Source organism: Oryzias melastigma, linkage group LG16 (assembly GCF_002922805.2).
Source record: "Oryzias melastigma strain HK-1 linkage group LG16, ASM292280v2, whole genome shotgun sequence".
In the NCBI taxonomy this organism is placed as follows: Eukaryota; Metazoa; Chordata; class Actinopteri; order Beloniformes; family Adrianichthyidae; genus Oryzias; species Oryzias melastigma.
The window spans coordinates 19731721-19749833 of record NC_050527.1 but is presented as its reverse complement, the minus strand read 5'-3'; the positions used below and the strand labels follow the sequence as shown (position 1 = coordinate 19749833).

The 18113-nt window shown below is 43.6% G+C and overlaps 1 protein-coding gene across 2 annotated transcripts in view; it reads right to left on the bottom strand.

The window, feature by feature from the left end:
* Positions 1 to 25: 25 nt before the first annotated feature.
* zfpm2a (zinc finger protein, FOG family member 2a) overlaps positions 26 to 18113 on the bottom strand; it is a 172347-nt gene continuing 154259 nt past the window's right edge. For both annotated transcript variants that reach the window (XM_024267352.2, XM_024267353.2), the window contains exons 6-8: positions 5678 to 5884; positions 3923 to 4150; positions 26 to 3599 (exon numbers count right to left, since the gene is read on the bottom strand). In XM_024267352.2, the coding sequence (XP_024123120.1) occupies positions 1075 to 3599; positions 3923 to 4150; positions 5678 to 5884 (2960 nt within the window). In that variant the 3' untranslated portion in view covers positions 26 to 1074. The remainder of the gene's footprint in view (positions 3600 to 3922; positions 4151 to 5677; positions 5885 to 18113) is intronic.

Below are 18113 nucleotides of genomic sequence, written 5' to 3'. Positions count from 1 at the left end.
CACAATAAAGAACAAAGACCACTGGTTTATCCTGAGGATTTAAGTTTAATTATGACACCACATCAAAATAAAAATTTCCAACAGATCTGGAATTTAATTCCATCCATATACATGCATAGCAACAACGTTTTAAGAAACATTTTCTCCCATAATCAGGACATTGGAATGATCATTTTACATCAGTATTCCCACTGACCTCCCACCCAACTTGTTCATCCGCAATAAACGTAGTTCTTGTACAGATTCACCCCCCACCCCCCTTTCGGGGTTACAAATACCTATATGCACTGTCCCCCATTTCATAATACTGCCTCAGTAATGTTCCCTCATTTACAAAGTATTGCATTGAGAGCAAATTTCAAAAAGGGAGAACAAAGTGTATCAGCAAACAGAAATACGAGTACTATACAAGAATGTCGTCATCCTCATGAAAACATCCACATCTGATGAAGAAAAGAGACGGGGACAAACAGCCACAGATGGAGGCAAAGCCATGTATATATATGCCAAAATGTGAGATGCAGGGCCGGGCCTGGGGGGGTCAGCCCCCCAGACGGTGACTTGTAAGGCTGTCGAGTCATTAGGAGCAATCTGCAAGAGACATTTTGAACATATAGAGAAACTGGTACAGCAAATAAGAATACACAAGTGTCTCAGTAGCTATTTTTGTGTCTAAAATGCTTCTCGTTTTTGTATTGTCTATTGTTTCATTGAGCCTACGTTACAGTGTAAACAATGTGTGCTACACAAGAATGACTATACAATAACATTACAAACAACTCTGATATAAATTTCATTTTGAATTTAAATTAAGATCACTACTCCTAATAATACTGATTGTAAAATAAATTAAAGTGAACGTGGCACCAATATTATTCTTGATTTTTTTTTTTCTTTTAAACCAATGCTTTTTGCATTTTAAAGTCTGAAAACGATGAAAGAAGAAGCTTCTCTTGATTGTCCACAAGCAGCGTTCAGCACTGCATGATGCACTATTTCAGACACAACAGTGTACCAAAACAAAGGAGGAAAAAGGAGCAAAAGTCTGGAGGAAAGTTCTGAGAAGATCTGCTCTTATTTCACGTGCTCCGCAGCGTGTGATGAACAGTAAAACTTCTTATGAGTAATAAAGTTTGATAGGTTGTTGAACTGGATGTCACAGAGGCGGCAGTATTTGCCGCTTCCAGAGCCGTTCACTCCTTTGATTGCAGCGGGGGCCGCCTCCTCGCCAGGGGACTTGGAGGAGGGGGACATGTTTTCGTTGGAGTCGGGCTGGTTTTCCGTGGCCCACGTGGGCGAGGGGTTGGAGGGTTGGGTGTCTGGCTGGGGCTGGTTCTCCTGCTGGGGTGCTGCGGTGCCTGAGCGCTCCTCCGGTTTGTGTCCGCCGTTGACGATGACCATGCCCCGGTTTTTAGGTAGCAAGGGAAGGGGTTCCTTACCAGGGTGGGGGCAGCCGTTCGGGGCCGCCTGTGGAGTCTGCTCTCTTGTCGTTCCTGTTTCTCCTCCTCCCCCGTTGACGCTGGGCTCCTGCTCGCCGGCCTCCCCCTGCCCCGCTGGACCCCCAGAAACATAATCAGTCGGCTTTATTCCAAAATAGGGAGATATTTGCTCCGGGCCTTTCATCTTCTTTATTGCTCCAGGGTAAAGGCAGTGGGGCAGAAACATGTTCTTGCTCTCGTCTTTTGAAGGGAGGATCGGGGGCTCTGTGAAAGGTTTGAGTCCAGGTACGGGCCCCAGGTGAGGAGGGAACATGCCTCCATTCTGCACCGGCACCTTCCCGTTGCCGTTCTTTTCACATTTGCCGGGGCTCTTGTAGCCGTCGTCGGGGTTGTTGTTGCCTTCACTCTTCACATCTGGGAAGGCAGTAGCCTCCAGGTTGCCGCTCTCGCCGTGTTGCTGTTGGGGTTGTTGCTGCTGAGCTGCTGCAGCGACGGCAGCAGCCGTCGCAGGGCAAAAGTTCTGTTTGTGTGCCAGGTAGTTCTCCACTTTGTTAAAACTTATTTTGCACACTGCACATTCGTGATAGTCCAAAAGTCTTTTCGGAGAGCTACACGTCTTGTCAGAGACTGGCGAACATTTTTTGCTGAGATCAATGGGTGCGTCCAGCTCCTGCTGCTCCACTGTGGTGCATTTAGGGGCCAGAATGGGCTTTGTGACGGTCAGGGACGCCTCCAGGTGTTTGGGCACCATACCCGGGAAGATATCACAGCGCGGTTGAAAACGATCTGCAAGGCTCTCCACGGCCTCCTGAGATGTGCAAGGGTTCATGGGAGGGACTCCGAGGAAACCCGGTTGACCCATGGGGGTCCTCTGGTGGTCCTGATCCGGGAGGCACATCTCATACATCTTCCTGCGCTTGCGGGTCCGCATGGTCCTCTGCACGGAGGGCACCTTGTTGCTGGACATGCGCTTCATGGGCGGGTCGTGGCGCGTGGCGCAGTAGTACTGCTTGTGGACCATGTACGTTTCGTGACGGCTAAAGGTGATGTTGCAGGCGTCACAAGTCGTCTTGGTGGGATCATTTTCACCTTCCAACAAACCTGTGGTGGGGCTCTTCCCCTCCAGTTGCTTGCCGTTGAGCCTGTCCTCAGCCCCGGTGGGGGTGGAGCCCTTCTTCACCTGACCGGAGAGATCCTTCTCGGGCACTTTGGCTCCAGCGTTGATCATGTCCAGCATGTTAGAATTGAGGCAAGCGGACTGCATGAGGTGGCTGTCGGCCTCCGCGGGGTGACAGCCAGCCAGCATGCTGACGGAAGTGTGGCCGCTGTTGGGGCTGACGGCCTCTGACACCTTATCTGAGAGGGCGGAGAAGTCGGGGGACTTTGTCATATGCTGCCAGCGGCTGTTGCAGTAATGCTTTTTGTGGACCAAGTAGTTGTCCAGGTTGCTGAAAGTGATATTGCATTCGAAACAGGTCGCTCCTTTGGGCATGAGAGGACTGTAGATGACAGGGGGGTAGCTGTTTCCTCCATGGCGCAGCCTCCGGTGAACCAGCTCTGACATTTTAGCCAAAATCTCTGAAGCCTGTGGGACAACAGAAATGTCTTGGGAGAAAGCAAACTGAGACAAGAAGGGGCCCATGGGAAATGTAGGCATGTTATGCTGCACGGGGGAGGAGGCCAGTCGGGGACTGGAGGGCTCAGACTTGATCCTGGTGTAGGAGAAACTGGCTTTGCTGCCTGGGTGGGCCTCCCCCTTCTGCGCAGACAGCATGGGCTTCTTCTCAGCCTTGTCAGTCTCCCCGTCGGTGCTGGTCTCTTTGCTGAGGGCTCCTTTGGGACTTCCCAGCAGAGCGTCCTTCCTGTTGGCCAGCTCGGCGCGGGGCTGCTGCTGCTGGAGGCTTTCCTCCGGCCCCCTGGGGGAATGCTCGGTGCCGTCGCCTTCCCTGTGAAGTTTGCCGCCGTGCCCGTGTAAGTCCTGATGCTGTAAGAGTTCCCTGTGGCTCTGGAAGCTGATATGGCAGTGATTGCATCTGAAGGCCGCCTGTGACAGGTGAGACATGATGTGATGCTGGAATGTAATAAGAGAATCTGCCGTGTAGTTACAGATTGTGCATTTCAAGCTAGTGCCAGGAGGGAGGCTCTCTTCCATTTTGACACCTGTGAAGGAGATAAAAGGGAGAACTGCTCAGAATCTTGCCTCCCACTTCTCCTTTAGAGTTAACTGTAGAAACCATCAAACACTCATGCATTATGCCAGGCTCCAATACATCTCTTTTTGCTCACGGATAAACTGACAGCTGTGCTAGCTGACAGCGAGATAGGTATATTTCTCTGAATTGATGGCTGTTTTCCCCAGTGTGTGAAAAAATAGCAGCTTGTGTGTGAATATCTGAAGCATTTCTCCTTTAACACTGAAAATGTGTGAGACACACAGCTCTTTTGTTTTGGGAAACTTTCCGAGGGACAAAGTTGCTACTCACCACTGTGGGAGGTGCTTAGGTGCATTTCCAGGGCTCTGGCTCCAGAGAAGCTCTTATTGCACTGTGGGAAGGGACAGATGCTGGGACTCTGGTGGGGTCCACTGTCACTGTCCTCCACCACCGTCTCCGGCTCTCTCTGCCGACCGCTGCAGTAGTACATGAGATGTGCCTGCAGGTTCCTCTCACTCCGAAACCAGATCCCGCAGGCCTTGCAGGGAAAGATGTCCTCTGGAAAGACACGGAAGGGAAGAAAAACATCACAAAGAGTTCCTTCACTAGCACACATGCAAGGTAAAAAACAAGGCTGCATGATATAAGGAAAAGTTGGGCGATTATTGATTAATGTTGCGATTGCAATTGTGATACATAAATAAATAGCATCATTAATGTATTAATACATCATGTCCATTTACCTGCAACCATTTTGTTAGAATGAAAGTCAACCTAACTTAACTTCCAAATGGCCCAGGTCAACACAAGAGCTGGGAATCTAACATCAAAGGGCTCCATTTGATTGGTCAAACGTGAACACACCAGGTATGTGTGACGTGTTCAAGAACGTTCTGAAAGGGGGGAGGGGGGGTGGGTGGTTTGAACACAGTCTTAGCATTCGGTAAAGATGTAACGATTCTTCATGAATCAGTAAAAAAACAATTAATAAAAAAATGATTCAAAAAAAAAAAATCTGTTTGTCTCTGCCAGCGCTTAAATTTAGAAAAAAAAATTAGAAATGTAGAGCTGATGACATTTCCTCATGCAGGCTTACTGTGTGTGCACCTGTGAGTTTGCGCCCCTTATGTTTTTGGGCTAATTTGGAGTTTAGCTCCTATTTAACCCTTCCACTCTCCCTAGCTTGTTTACATTAAAAGTGGGGTCATCTGGACCCCACAAGAGAGTGCGCCAAACTTTTTTTTTTAATGATTGTCAATCTTTACTGGTGTCCAATGACAGACATGAAGTCCTGTCCACCTTTGTCATGGAAGGGATCACACCTCAATGTAAGGGTAGGGTCATCTGGACCCCATAAGAGAGCACGAGGGGTTATCAAAATATCCAGTCTTTTATCAAATGTAACATTTTGCAAATAACTTTTGCATTGTCAGCAAATCCCTTCATCAATTAAAAAAAATTACATCACCATTTTCAGCAACAAGCTTCAGCATCTTCAGCGACTGTGAATGTGAATGGGTGAATGGGTTTGTGACTGTAAAGCGCTTTGGGTCTTGAAGGAAGCTAGAAAGCGCTATATAAGTATACGCCATTTACCATTTACCATACGCGTATCGTCCAGGCTGATATTGGCATAAACTTGGGATTTTTCTTGCAGGTCTAGTAAAAACTTGTTTTCCTTCTGCAGTTACAGTTCTGACTTTATCGGCATGTGTAAAGGCTTTTCCTCCAAATCCTCAGCTGCAGCCCGTCGCTGCACATTACCGGGTCGGTGCCCTTTCTCAAGGGCAAACAAGAACACTGGACCATCTGCTTACAGAAGCCTCCCTGTTGAGCTGAACCCAGATAGCCCTCACTAAGTATACAAACACACTATTTGCTCCAGTCGTGTATTTTGCAATTAACACGTTTGGTTGGAGCCTCGGTGTGTTTGTGTGTGAACCCCAAACTTGAAGGTCGATATCTCTTATCTGCAGCGCAGAGACTCATCTGGGTTAATCTACGCCCGCCGGAGACGCCGCCTCTCGTCAAGCAGGCACCTCGCGCAGAAGGCGGACCTGCGTTTGTGTGTGTATGGACACTCACTGTTAACGATGGCGGTGGGGAGGATGGAGGCCATGGCGGCCTGCTGAGGCAGGAGCTGGATGCTGTCCAGCAGCCGGGCGGGATACATGCCCTCGCTCAGAGACATGTGGTTCACCGCCTGCAGACGCGAGTCAAAGTCCACCGCAAACGCCACCAGCTCCTCGCCCTCCATCATGTTCTTGGTGGTGGTGCACCACAGCTGTCCTCCTGGATGAAGCAAGGAGAGAGGAGACTGTAAGTTCTGAAGCAAGAAGAGTTTTTAAGACCTGGACACAAAACAATTCCCTCAGAGTCAGTACAAACGGAGTTGGAAAAAATGAAAAAAATGGTTTGATGTAAATAAACTATCAATTAACTGTGAAAAAACATACTTCATGATATTTAGCAACCACATGATAAAAGCTAATATTTCATTTGAAATTGCAGGTTTACCAATTAAACAAAAAAAGTGAAAAAAGCAAGTTTCTAGGAGTAATTATAGCTGAAAAACTACACTGAAAATCACAAAGCATCTATATCAAAAAAGATAGCAAAAACAATAGCACTGTTGTATATGGTTGAATGGTCATTAGAGGAAAAAAATAATTATACCTCATATATAATTCATTGATTGTTTCATAACTGATATATCGCATAGAAATTTGGGGGACAAGAAATCAATTAAGTCCATATTTATGATACAGATAAGAATCATCACCGGGAGTAACTATTGGGACCATCTACACCAATGTTCATTCAAATGTAAAGACTTAGTAGATCATTCTATCCTAAACTCTTGTATAGAGCAAATAATGAAAGTCTGTCACATAACATGCAAAAAAAAGTTTGAAAAAAGAAAGGACCCACAAAACCAACAAATTCAGAGCAAAAATGAAGTGAAAAAAGTGTTTTGGTGCAGGGGATCAGATTATGGAATAATCTTGAAAAATCAATAAGAGTCCAGTTTAATTATTACATTTAAAAAACAGAAAAAACAAATGTTCTCGCAATATGACTTATAAGGTCATTGGGAACGGGTTACATAAAAAAGATTCTGAGGCATTTGGTTTATTTTCTTGTTGTTGCTTTTGCTGTTTGCTTGTTTGTATTTGTCTGCTTTTGGTGTTTGTTTTTTTAGTTAATTTTTTTATTTAATTTGTCTGCTTTTGCTGTTTGTTTTTATGCATCTGCTTTTGTTGCTGTTTGTTTTTTCGTTTTTTGTTTTATTTGTATTGCTGTTTTTGTTTATTGTTTTTTTTTGTCTGGTTTTGTNGTCTGCTTTTGCTGTTTGTTTTTATGCATCTGCTTTTGTTGCTGTTGGTTTTTTCGTTTTTTGTTTTATTTGTCTAGTATTGCTGTTTTTGTTTATTGTTTTTTTTTGTCTGGTTTTGTTCCTTTTGCTGTTTTTTTGTTTTTTGTTTTTATTTGGGGGCTGCACGGTGGCGCAGTGGTTAGCGCTCTCGCCTCACAGCGAGAAGGCCCCGGTTCGACTCCCGGCTGGGACCTTTCTGTGTGGAGTTTGCATGTTCTCCCCGTGCATGCGTGGGTTTTCACCGGGGACTCCGGCTTCCTCCCACCGTCCAAAAAACATGCTTCGTAGGTTAATTGGTGACTCTAAATTGCCCCTAGGTGTGAATGTGTGAGTGAATGGGTGTGTGATTGAGGCCCTGAGACAGACTGGCGACCTGTCCAGGGTGTACCCCGCCTTCGCCCATCAGTAGCCGGGATAGGCTCCGGCATCCCCGCGACCCCGAAAGGGAAGAAGCGGACAAGAAAATGGATGGATGGATGGATGTTTTTATTTGTCTGTTTTTTTGTTCTTGCAAGCCAGTTGACATATTTATGTTACAATGCAAAGAGATAGATTTAGTTAAATCGGGCAGAGGCAATACGTTTTCTTCTTTCTGTCCCCTTTCATTTTCCCCAAGCACAAGAGCATTACCACATTTTTGGTTGTGTGTGCTATGAAATTTAAATAAATAAACTAAACTAAACTATCACAAATCCGTTTGTCTGTAATGACATGTCCTCTGAAATGGCTTAAGATGCATCAATCTAACATAACCACAAAGCTTTAAACAGCACAGTAGTATGTAATATGTGATCTTTTTCAGATAAGCCATTTCCTCTCCTCTATTCTACTGTCTTTGCTGTTTGCATCAAGTTGCAAAGTCCACCTGATCTGGAGAAAACTGCAGCCCACTGAGCTGCCGTCAGCTTGAACACTGACAGGTCCTCTACAATGTGAGATTGTTGTGTTTTGGGATTAAGCATTCCTCTGAAATCTTCTGAACATATTCATTAAGGGGGGGGCACAGGAGGAAGGAGGGGGTACAGGGAGAGGCTGAAGGTTTTAGCTTAGATAATATTTATCTCAGCCCATGACAGGCTTTTCAGCTGCACTTCATTTTCCATTGAAGAGATTAAAGTTTTTAATGTGACTATTTACAGAAATCTGGCAGGGAAGATAACAACAACTATGATATGCGAGCGCTAAATGGCAGAATTAGAACATTGTTTCTACGGGAAAGCCGGACAAATAATTAAATCACGCTGTTGGCCTTCAGAGAAGTGCAAACAAACGGGTGGAGAGTTTGAAGCGCGGCTGACGTAGGATGAAAAGGTGAAGGCAGAGGGACGCCGCCGCACATGTGAAGAAGCACAGAGGAGGTGTGTGTACACAACCTGTGAATGAACACTTTCCTGTAGACGTGATGAAATAAAAACAAAATGTTTATTAGAAATGACCGTTCATTAGTAATCCTTCATGAAAAAAAGAGTTTTAACTGAATCGCCTGATGGAAAAAGTTTCATATTTCCAATTCCTGATTAGAACATTTCCTGTGGGATGAAATTAGAGCCACACAAACGTGTGCAAGGAGTGGAATATCATTAAAATATGCTATCTGTCTGAGTCCCGTTGGTGTGCAGACTTCCTGCCTGTCGGGGTGTGTGTGCACCTGCGCGGGCGCGTGCACGGCAGCTCCACTTTAAAGAGCACTGCCTATCTGTCGGCTGATCTGCTGTGACGAGACGCACACTTCAGGCCGCTCCACTTCATCGTTTTGATTCTGTCATACCACACTGCCTGAAGAGACCCTTTGAATTTTTATCTCCTAATTAAAATAACAAAACTCCTCTTCACTGTCTGCCCGAGTTGCCATCAAGGTAGATACAAACTGCCACCGACAATGGCTCGGAATATATGGCAGTCACAGCTGCAGAAGTTCCTCTCTCCTCTGGAAGGATCTCTTCCAGCACTCGGCTCACAAAGAGAATAATGAACAACAGCTTGGTGCTTCGATAAGAATCTGTGTAGTTTGGATCCCTAATCAAAGATACTGCATGCACTGCTCAGCTCAGATTACGTGGAGTCTGATGAAAATATTTGACTGCATTTTGACAGCAAGCTATGAGCTGGGATTGCATCTTTTTTAGCCAAGAACGCTGCAGATCCATCTGGTGCGTTGCAGAAAACTGGAAGTGAGCTTTAGGACTGTATGTCTCAGATCTTCTGAGCTCTACGAAACACTGTTGCAGCATTCTGCTCAACACAGTCGCTGGCTCTTCCAGGACAGCCGAGTGTGGAACCCAGTGAGGGAAGGCTTCTATATAATGTGAGTTATTAGAGGCAATTCTTTACCAGTTATTGCAATATCGAGATATAATCGATATTGTGAGCCATGTATCGCATACCCATGTGTCGCGTACCCATGCTTAGCGTATCCATGTACAGAGTACCCATGTATAAAGTATCCATATGTTGCGTATCCATGTATAGCATACCCCTGTGTCAAGTACCCCAGTATAGCATATCCATATATAGCGTATCTATGTGTCGAGTACCCAAGTATAGCGTATCCATATATAGCATATCTATGGATCGAGTACCCAAGTATAGCGTATCCATGAGTCACGTACCCATGTGTAGCGTATCCATGTATAGTGTATCCATGTATCGCATATTCATGTATAGTGCATCAATGTATCGCGTATTTATGTATCGCATATTCATGTATAGTGTATGTAGTGTATCAAAGTTTCGCGTATTTATGTATCTATGTATAGTGTATCCATGTATCGTGTATTCATGTATAGTGTATCAAAGTATCGCGTATTTATGTATCCATGTATAGTGTATCCATGTATTGCGTATTCATGTATCGCGTATTTATGTATCGCGTATTCATGTATAGTGTATCAAAGTATCGCGTATTTATGTGTCCATGTATAGTGTATCCATGTATCGCGTATTCATGTATCGCCTATCCATGTATCGCTTATTCATGTATAGTGCATCAATGTATCGCGTATTTATGTATCGCGTATTCATGTATAGTGTATCAAAGTATCGCGTATTTATGTATCCATGTACAGTGTATCCATGTATCGCGTATTCATGTATCGCCTATCCATGTATCACTTATTCATGTATCGCCTATCTATATATTGTGTATCCATGTATCGCATATTCATGTATCGCGTATCCATGTATAGTGTACCCATGCGTGACGTATCCATGTGTCGAGTACCCATGTGTAGCATACCCATGTGTCGCATATTCATCCATTTCTTATCAATGTATAGCATATCCATGTATTGGTAAGCATGTATCGCGTGTCCATGAATTGCCCATGCGCCCATCTACCTCCAAAAGAACATCCTACCAAAGGATGACAGCCTTTTTAAACAAAAATAAAAGATACTCTCTGAGAAGCCATCGAGATTTAATCGCAGAACTAAATGTCACAATATATCCAATTAGAGCATAGAATCACTGGATACCTCATGATACAAAACAAAATGTGATACATGTCTCACGATATCGATGATATCATGATACTGCAATAACTGGTAAGAAAAATGTCTCTAATAACAAGCAATATATAAAAGAACACATTTTTTAGGAAAAAATGTCCACATTTATTTGTTAGCTTGAACAAAATCATAATAAATAACTTGTGTCTTATTTTGTGCAACAAATAATAGGCACTTTTGTGTAACATCAGTAATACTGTCTCTGAAAAGCATTGATTAATTAGAATTAGAATTATCTTTAAAATCAGTGTTAACAAAAGTAAACATTGAACAGCAGTGTCACTACTTGGTGTAAAATTGTTGTAAACAAAATAACAAAAATCAAAGAATTCAGGCAGCTGCCAAAGGAATGTCTCACCAAAGGATGATAAAAATAACGTTTTACAGCCTCTTCAAACGTAAAGATTGATTCTTGGTGAGAACCATCGAGAATCAATCATAAGACTAAATATTGCGATATATCGCAATATCAATATTTTAGCTCACTAGGCTGCATGGTTAATGTCCACACTGCCATCACAGCTAGAACCAGGCTTGCTGCAGTATTTGCAGCAACTCCACCCTTTAACTAGTTCTAATGCGGTTGGTTTCTTTGCACAGCTTAACACGTCATCTTCACGCACCTATGCTTGGCGCTGGAACCCGCCCGCACAGAGGCGCCAGCTGCACATCAGGCAAAAACAAATATCCATGAAGGAGTTCTGTAGCGTGATTCGTCACGGCCATTTGCCTACAGCCTTTTCATGGCAGATGATTTCAATCTGAGAAATGCAGGTGAGCTTCCCATGACAAAGGCATGATGGGCATGAATGGAGGGGGGATAGGAGTCAGAGTGCACGGTCAGGATTGCTAAATTGTGAAAGTGTGGAAAAGGGCTGGGGAAAGTGCAGAGTGTGATTTGCACTTGTTTGCCTGCAAACTGTCGACGGAGTGAGCTGCCTTTGTGCAGTGGCCAATGCAGTTGGAATGAAGTCTATTGTCTAAATCCTCCTGCAGAGCACCTGATAAAAGAATAAAGAACTATGACATATTCTAAAAACAATGGAGGAATTAAGAGGAGACAATAGGCCAGCTGCCTCATTAAAACAATCAAAAACGGCATCCTGTACGTAGTCCAGATAATTAAAAACCGTTGCTTCCTACCGTCTCTTAATACCATATCCACCAGCTCAATGAGGCCTTGAGACTATGGCTCTGCTGGCTGAATGCCCTCTTCCCTCTCTTCTCTTTGATTAATGGTTTATTTGAACATGCAGTTGAAGATGAACATATGAAGGAATTCATGAAACAAAATTCTAATGCAAACTCACTCCCCCACCATAAATACTCATAAACTAATCAAACGTCTCAGGATGAATCGCAGGAAGCAGGCGCCTGTCTCCTCCCCTTTGCCTAAAGCCCCGAGAGATTTCAAAGTGCAGGCATCACAGGGCAGTTTTTAATTTTCTCACTTGAAACTGACTTTATGAGAAAATGCATGTGTACAGTATCTGGGTTTGTATGGGGGACGCTGCCAGAGTAAAGTACCAGATACTCCAGCAGTTTTTTATTTATTTATTTTCCCTGCAAACCGCAACCACAACCGTATCTTAATGAAGCTGCAAACAAATCTCTCATGCCTGGTGCAAAAAAAAAAAAAAAAAAAGCAGCGAGACAACAAAACAGAAGAAATAACAGAAGGGCCCGGATAATTAAACTGGCCTGAAGACAGGTATTCAAATGTTGGTGTGTAAACAGCACAACTCTTTAATAGTTTAGCTGTAAAATGCGTAGTTAAGCACATCAGCACTTGCCTCTCCCATCTGTCCAAACACATTACCGTCGCAGAGGCCATTACGGCTCCGGTGTGCAGCCTCACTGCACCGCACTCACATATTATGAGGTGAAACGGGGCATCTGGGGACACTAAGGTTATGTCTGAATTCCCTCCCTAACCCCTAAATACTAAAAAACTAGTGTGGGACTATACTACTTTTCTTTTCGTTTTTCCAAACACCGGATATGACATCACCAATTTCAAGAAGTGAAAATCAAATCAATTTTTCACAACGTTTATTTATGACTCCACTGTGTTCTGATGGTGAAAATGTGTATGGTTTATTCAAAAATTACATTTATACACATATTTTTGTTTGAAATAGTTTGACCACAATGCATTGTGGTCTGTATTCGCTAATTTGGTGACATTTTGTCTAGTTTTTTCCAACGACTCCTAGGAAATTTCTAGTGCACTCTATTTTAGAGTTATTAGATTCAGACGGCACTAGAAAATGGCGAACGAGTGATGGGGGGGGGGGTAAATGGTAAATGGTAAATGGCGTATACTTGTATAGCGCTTTCTACCCTCCTTCGAGGGCCCAAAGCGCTTCACAGTCACAGACCCATTCACCCATTCACGCACACATTCACACACTGGTGGTGGGGTCGGACATAGCCCCATAGTGAGCCGTTGGCATCCTTTGAGGGTTGTCTAAACCTCCACTTCAAGCATGAGATTGCATTTGTGGAGAAAAATGTCCACAAACTTCTTTTGTCGAGCCACACTTTGATGCAGAGACTCCTTTTTTTAATAACTGCTGGTCTTAATTGTCAAGTGTGGCCAGTGGTGCCTTAAGCCACAAAGAGGGTTGTAATTAAAGACCTCTAGTCTCCTTGTCTTCAAATCAGCTCCTGCTCCTCCTGGTCAAATGGGAACAAGCGGCTCACCCCTCCGAATATCAAGTAGCTGCACGCCGCTAACAGCCAAGCAAAGTTGGATCCGCTGACAAAGCCAGCCCGTCGTGTGAAAATATTAGTCATAAAAGACAAGCATCTGCATTGGAGCACGACGACGGCTCTGGTGGTGCAACAGGAGGAGGAATGATGGAAACATGAGGATGAGTCACAGCAGTCAGAGCCTCAGTCCTGAAAAGAAAACGCTGATGTACACTCCAGCAGGAGCATCATCCGAAGGGTCAAACAAGCCTATTATTATTGACGCTACACTAAACTAGAATTAGCTGACTCTACTGTAAAGCTCCAACACACACTGCCTTCCTCTCCTTCTCCTCGCCTCATTCTTAATCTCAGCCACTAGGAGGCACTCTTCTCTTGCTCAAGCTGTGAGGATGCAGTCGCCTTGAACATGACAGCAAACACCAGCATGCACATGCATTTCTGCAGGGAGGTGCAGAAGGTTCTGGGCTCAGATGAAAGCTTTTTGACCTCATTTTCCCTGATCTCTACTTGAAGAAAAAGACTCAAATGTAAAACAGTTTGTGTAGCTTTAATTCAGTTGTTCAAAGGGATCAAACCATACAAAAGTTACTGTTTCAGGAAAAAAAAAAAAGACAATTGTCTTAATTGTGACTTTTGTGGTTGCGACCTGGCTCCTTCCTTCTCTCCTTTCCAGGCTAAATTTAGCATCTTTGCAGATGCAGTCAGTACACAGAGCTGGTGGCCTTGAGCAAAAAAACGGCACACAGGTCAGAATCCACAAAAGGAAAAAGTCCTCCCTGGGGAGCCCGCTGCACTACTGTGTGTAATCAGAGACATTACAGCCTCCCTGAATGAATCTCATCCAACTCGTTTTTGGACTAAACCAAAGCAAAGAGTGTGATTCAGCAAATGTTTCACTGACTGAAAACGAAATGTTTTACTTTCAATTAAAAGCCATTTCTCTGGCTGGTCTCTGGAGATTTTTCCAGCAGTGGAGGAGGGGGGGTCTGCTAATGCTGTTGTAATCATTCTGAATGAGGAAGAAAACAGAAATGCGAATTAGCAGCTATTTTTGCCCGAGTATTTCAGCTCCTAATGAGTTTATTTTGGGTCAGATGGGGACTGAGTAACACTTTAGCTGATCAGGGAGGGTGTCTGAGCTGCACAGATGAGCGTTGATTTAATCTTTTTATTTTATCAATCAAATGAGGATCTCCCCACAGACGGCGAGTTCGATGAACGTTCAGGAGTTCCCATCGAGTTTGCAGTTGTGTGAAACAACATTCCTCCAGTGTGGAGCCTCATTAGAAGCTCCGTCAGCTCCTCCCCGTCCTCACGGAGGTGGAGGAGACTATTAAAGGAAAGCCCTGCCTGGCTCCTCTCTCTGCTTTATTCTTTATTTGGACAGGTTTGTCCCACTGAGCTCTCTATTAGCTCCCCCTCTCTGCGGGCAATGCTGCCTGTGTCCTGGTTGTGGCCAGTCGACATGTGTTTACCGTGGCCCCCGCTGCGGCGGCAGGCTGGTTGGGGGCCCGTCCTGACCAAGCCCTGCTAATGGGACCAGCAGACCCCTTGTGACAGAACAGAGTGGCGAGTCCTGCCCCTCCCTCGCCTCCAGCTGTGGCCCCGTGGCCCGTGTCCCCTTCCCATCATGCTTCGCTGGATGGGAGCAGGTGAACGGCGTGGAGCCAATGGCGAGGAGCTCGGTTCTTCTGAGAGAGCAGCGCCACGCGCCTCAGTGGTTCCTCCAACATGGCTCCAGCCCTGCGCCACATGGGCTGGCTGGCGAGTCTGTGGGTGTGTGTTCTGGGCGTGCGTGTGTGTGTTTGGGGCGTGTGCTGAATGCCAGCCCTAATGCAAATGCACGCCGTTTAAAGACGGGAGGCTCTCTCCTCCTCTCTCTCCCCTTTTTTTGGAAAGGTCTATTTTCGCCTTCTGGCGCTGGCGTTTATTTTCTTCCTCTCCAGAAGGACGGCGAGCCAGAGAGATGCACCTGTCATCCATTTTGGATTTCAGAAATTATTGATATAGTCACGACGGATGGAACAGATGAAGTTCTGAATATGTGCTTTGTTTGAAAAATGAAAGACACTCTCAGGTGCATCGTCCCAGCATGCCCTCTGCCTCTGCACCCTTGTAGCTCTGCATATTGCTGAAAGTATGCACTAATTAAATGTTCTGTGGGTCTGCAGGAGAAATAAATAATCTGCGGCTAAAAGGCCTAATTGCATTTGTCACTTTGTGTCTCTGTGGCTGGTGCATCGGGAGCACAGCCGCTGCCCCTTCCTCATTGCCATTCTGTTGTCCTGGCAAGCCCCTGCGGTGCCCCAGGTATCACCATGCGGCCATCTGGAGCCGACATCTGTCTCTCTATTGATCACGAGGGTTTAGCACTTGATCAAACAGACTGCGACAGGAAATTGCTCTCTTCCCCACAGAAAGGGCCAATCGCCTGTGTGAGGGTAATAGAGTGGAACTGAGATGCGGCAGTGGCGCGCCGGGCAGGCAGGCGGGCACAGCCAGGCGGGTGTCATGTCTGCCACCGGGTACCATGTTTCCAGCCTTTCTCCCAAAAGCAATACTAGTGTAGTGCTGGGCGATATGGTGAAACGTATCGTCTAGGCGATAGAAAAGTGTCTACCGTGCCATTTCTCTTCTATCATTTGCATAATTTCTAATCTAATTGGATCAATTATTTCGCCATATGTCATTGAGACAATTGCATAGGTGTTGCTTCATGAGTTTGTACACAAAAAAGAGATTCTTTGCAAAGAAACTCCGTCTTGTGGTTTTGCGGCATAAAGCTGCTTTACGTTCTTTGATTCACACTCATGCAGGTTTTACAACATGCTTTACATGACTTAACACGAGTGCAGAAAATTGAGACTGAAGTTCCACTTACTGACATAAGTTCTAAAAAAAAAAGAAAAAACAAACAAACGTATTACGAGTTTTAGTTCCAGTTTTCATTTTATTTTAGTAACTCTTCAGCAATTAATGCAATTGACGTAATTCCCGCAGAATTTTGTGCGAAAATACGTTGTTCTACTTAGAAAATTAAAACTGTTGAGCACTTTAAAAATGTTTGTTTAAAAAATGCTTGTGACTATTTAATTATATGTAACTTAAAATAATCATAAAGGAGGCTTTGATATATTTGTTAGAGAATTACTAAAAATATGCTTTATTGTCGTATATCATGATATATTGTTATTATGATATAAAATAATCTATATCTTTATGTATATCACTTTTGTGATATTAAACAATATATATCATGATATGTATTGTTATTGTGGTATTAAATAATTCATATCGAGATATATATTGTTATTGTGATATAAAATCCTTTATATCGCAATATATGTTGTTATTGTGATATAAAATCAATTATATTGCAATATATATTGTTATAGAGATATAAAAGCATCTATATCGTGATTTATATTGTTATTGTGATAAAAAAAAAATTATATTGTGATATATATCATTATTGTGATATAAAATAATTCATATCATGATATATATCGTTATTGTGAGATGAAATCATGTATATCGTGATATATGTTGTTATTGTGATATAAAATAATTTAAATCATGATATATACAGTTATTGTGATATAAAATCATTTATGTTGTGATATATATTGTTATTGTGATATAAAATTATTTAAATTGCGATATATGTCGTCATTTTGAAATAAAATTATTTATATCGTGGTATATATCGTTATTGTGATATAAAATAATGTATGTTGTGATATATATTGTAGTATAAAATCATTTATATTGTGATTATATCATTATTGTAATATAATATCATTTATATTGTGATATATATCCTTATTGTGATATGAAATCATTAATATCGTGACATATAATTTTCCATATCGCCCAGCACTACAAGAGGTTATTTCCAAATGATCCAGACGATCATGTTAACGATTAAAAAATTACAGCAAATCATAGAGTATAAACACTGGAGCTTCGGTGTTAAAGGGTTTAACATGGTTGGAAATCGAACAAAAAAAAAAATCAACTTCATAATGAACTGCAGAGCTGTCAGCTTTCATGATAATTAAACATTCAACAGGGAAGGGATTCCAACAGTGAGAAATCTTTTCAAACAATGCGTGTTGAACATGTAGCCGAGCACCCAGGTGTACGGTTTCAGCGGTGAGAAATCCCTGACAAGACTGTATCCCCAGTGGAGTTCAGCTCACTATTGGCGCCCGAGGTGAGCCGCTCCTGAATGTGCGTTCCAGCGTGTTAGCCGAGGCCGAGGTCCACACAGAAAATTCGCCTTCTCCCCCGCTCGGGCATGCTTTCCAGGCACTCGCTGTAACAACATGTTTAGCAAGTATGGACAATTTGATACTGAAGGTGACATTTATTCCGCATTGTGGAAAATATTTAATTGTTCCTGCAGAGAGCGAGATATGTTCCCCCCTTGCCTACAGTGCTGGGATTGTCCTTTGGAATTTGATGCAAATTTAGGATGAAGCAACTAATTCCTTCCTCACACCCCTGTAAGCCCCCTTTTCCACCACCCACCCCCCCTCCGCCAGCCTCCATCCTCACTAGACGCTGGGATTCTGATTAATCGTGTGACCGCCCCTCGCTTTGCATTTTACACAATCTCACGGCGCCATGGATGTGTGAGGTGTTTCGCCACTTTTGGCAAGCTGAAAAGACGTAGCCCAAGGAAGAACAAGTCGAAAGTATGAGAGGAAAAAAATATGACCAGGGGACTTGATAAAAAATTATCAGCCTGTGTGTTTTCCTGTTTGGTTTTAATCTACATTTAATTAAATTCTTATCTGCTGTGTGCTTATGGCTGCGTTTGAATGGCGAGGCTGCATTCATTATGAATGGTAAAATTGAACTCAGTACATTGTGTGTGGCCCAATAAAGAAACAAGACTCCTATTGGAGTGCATGCA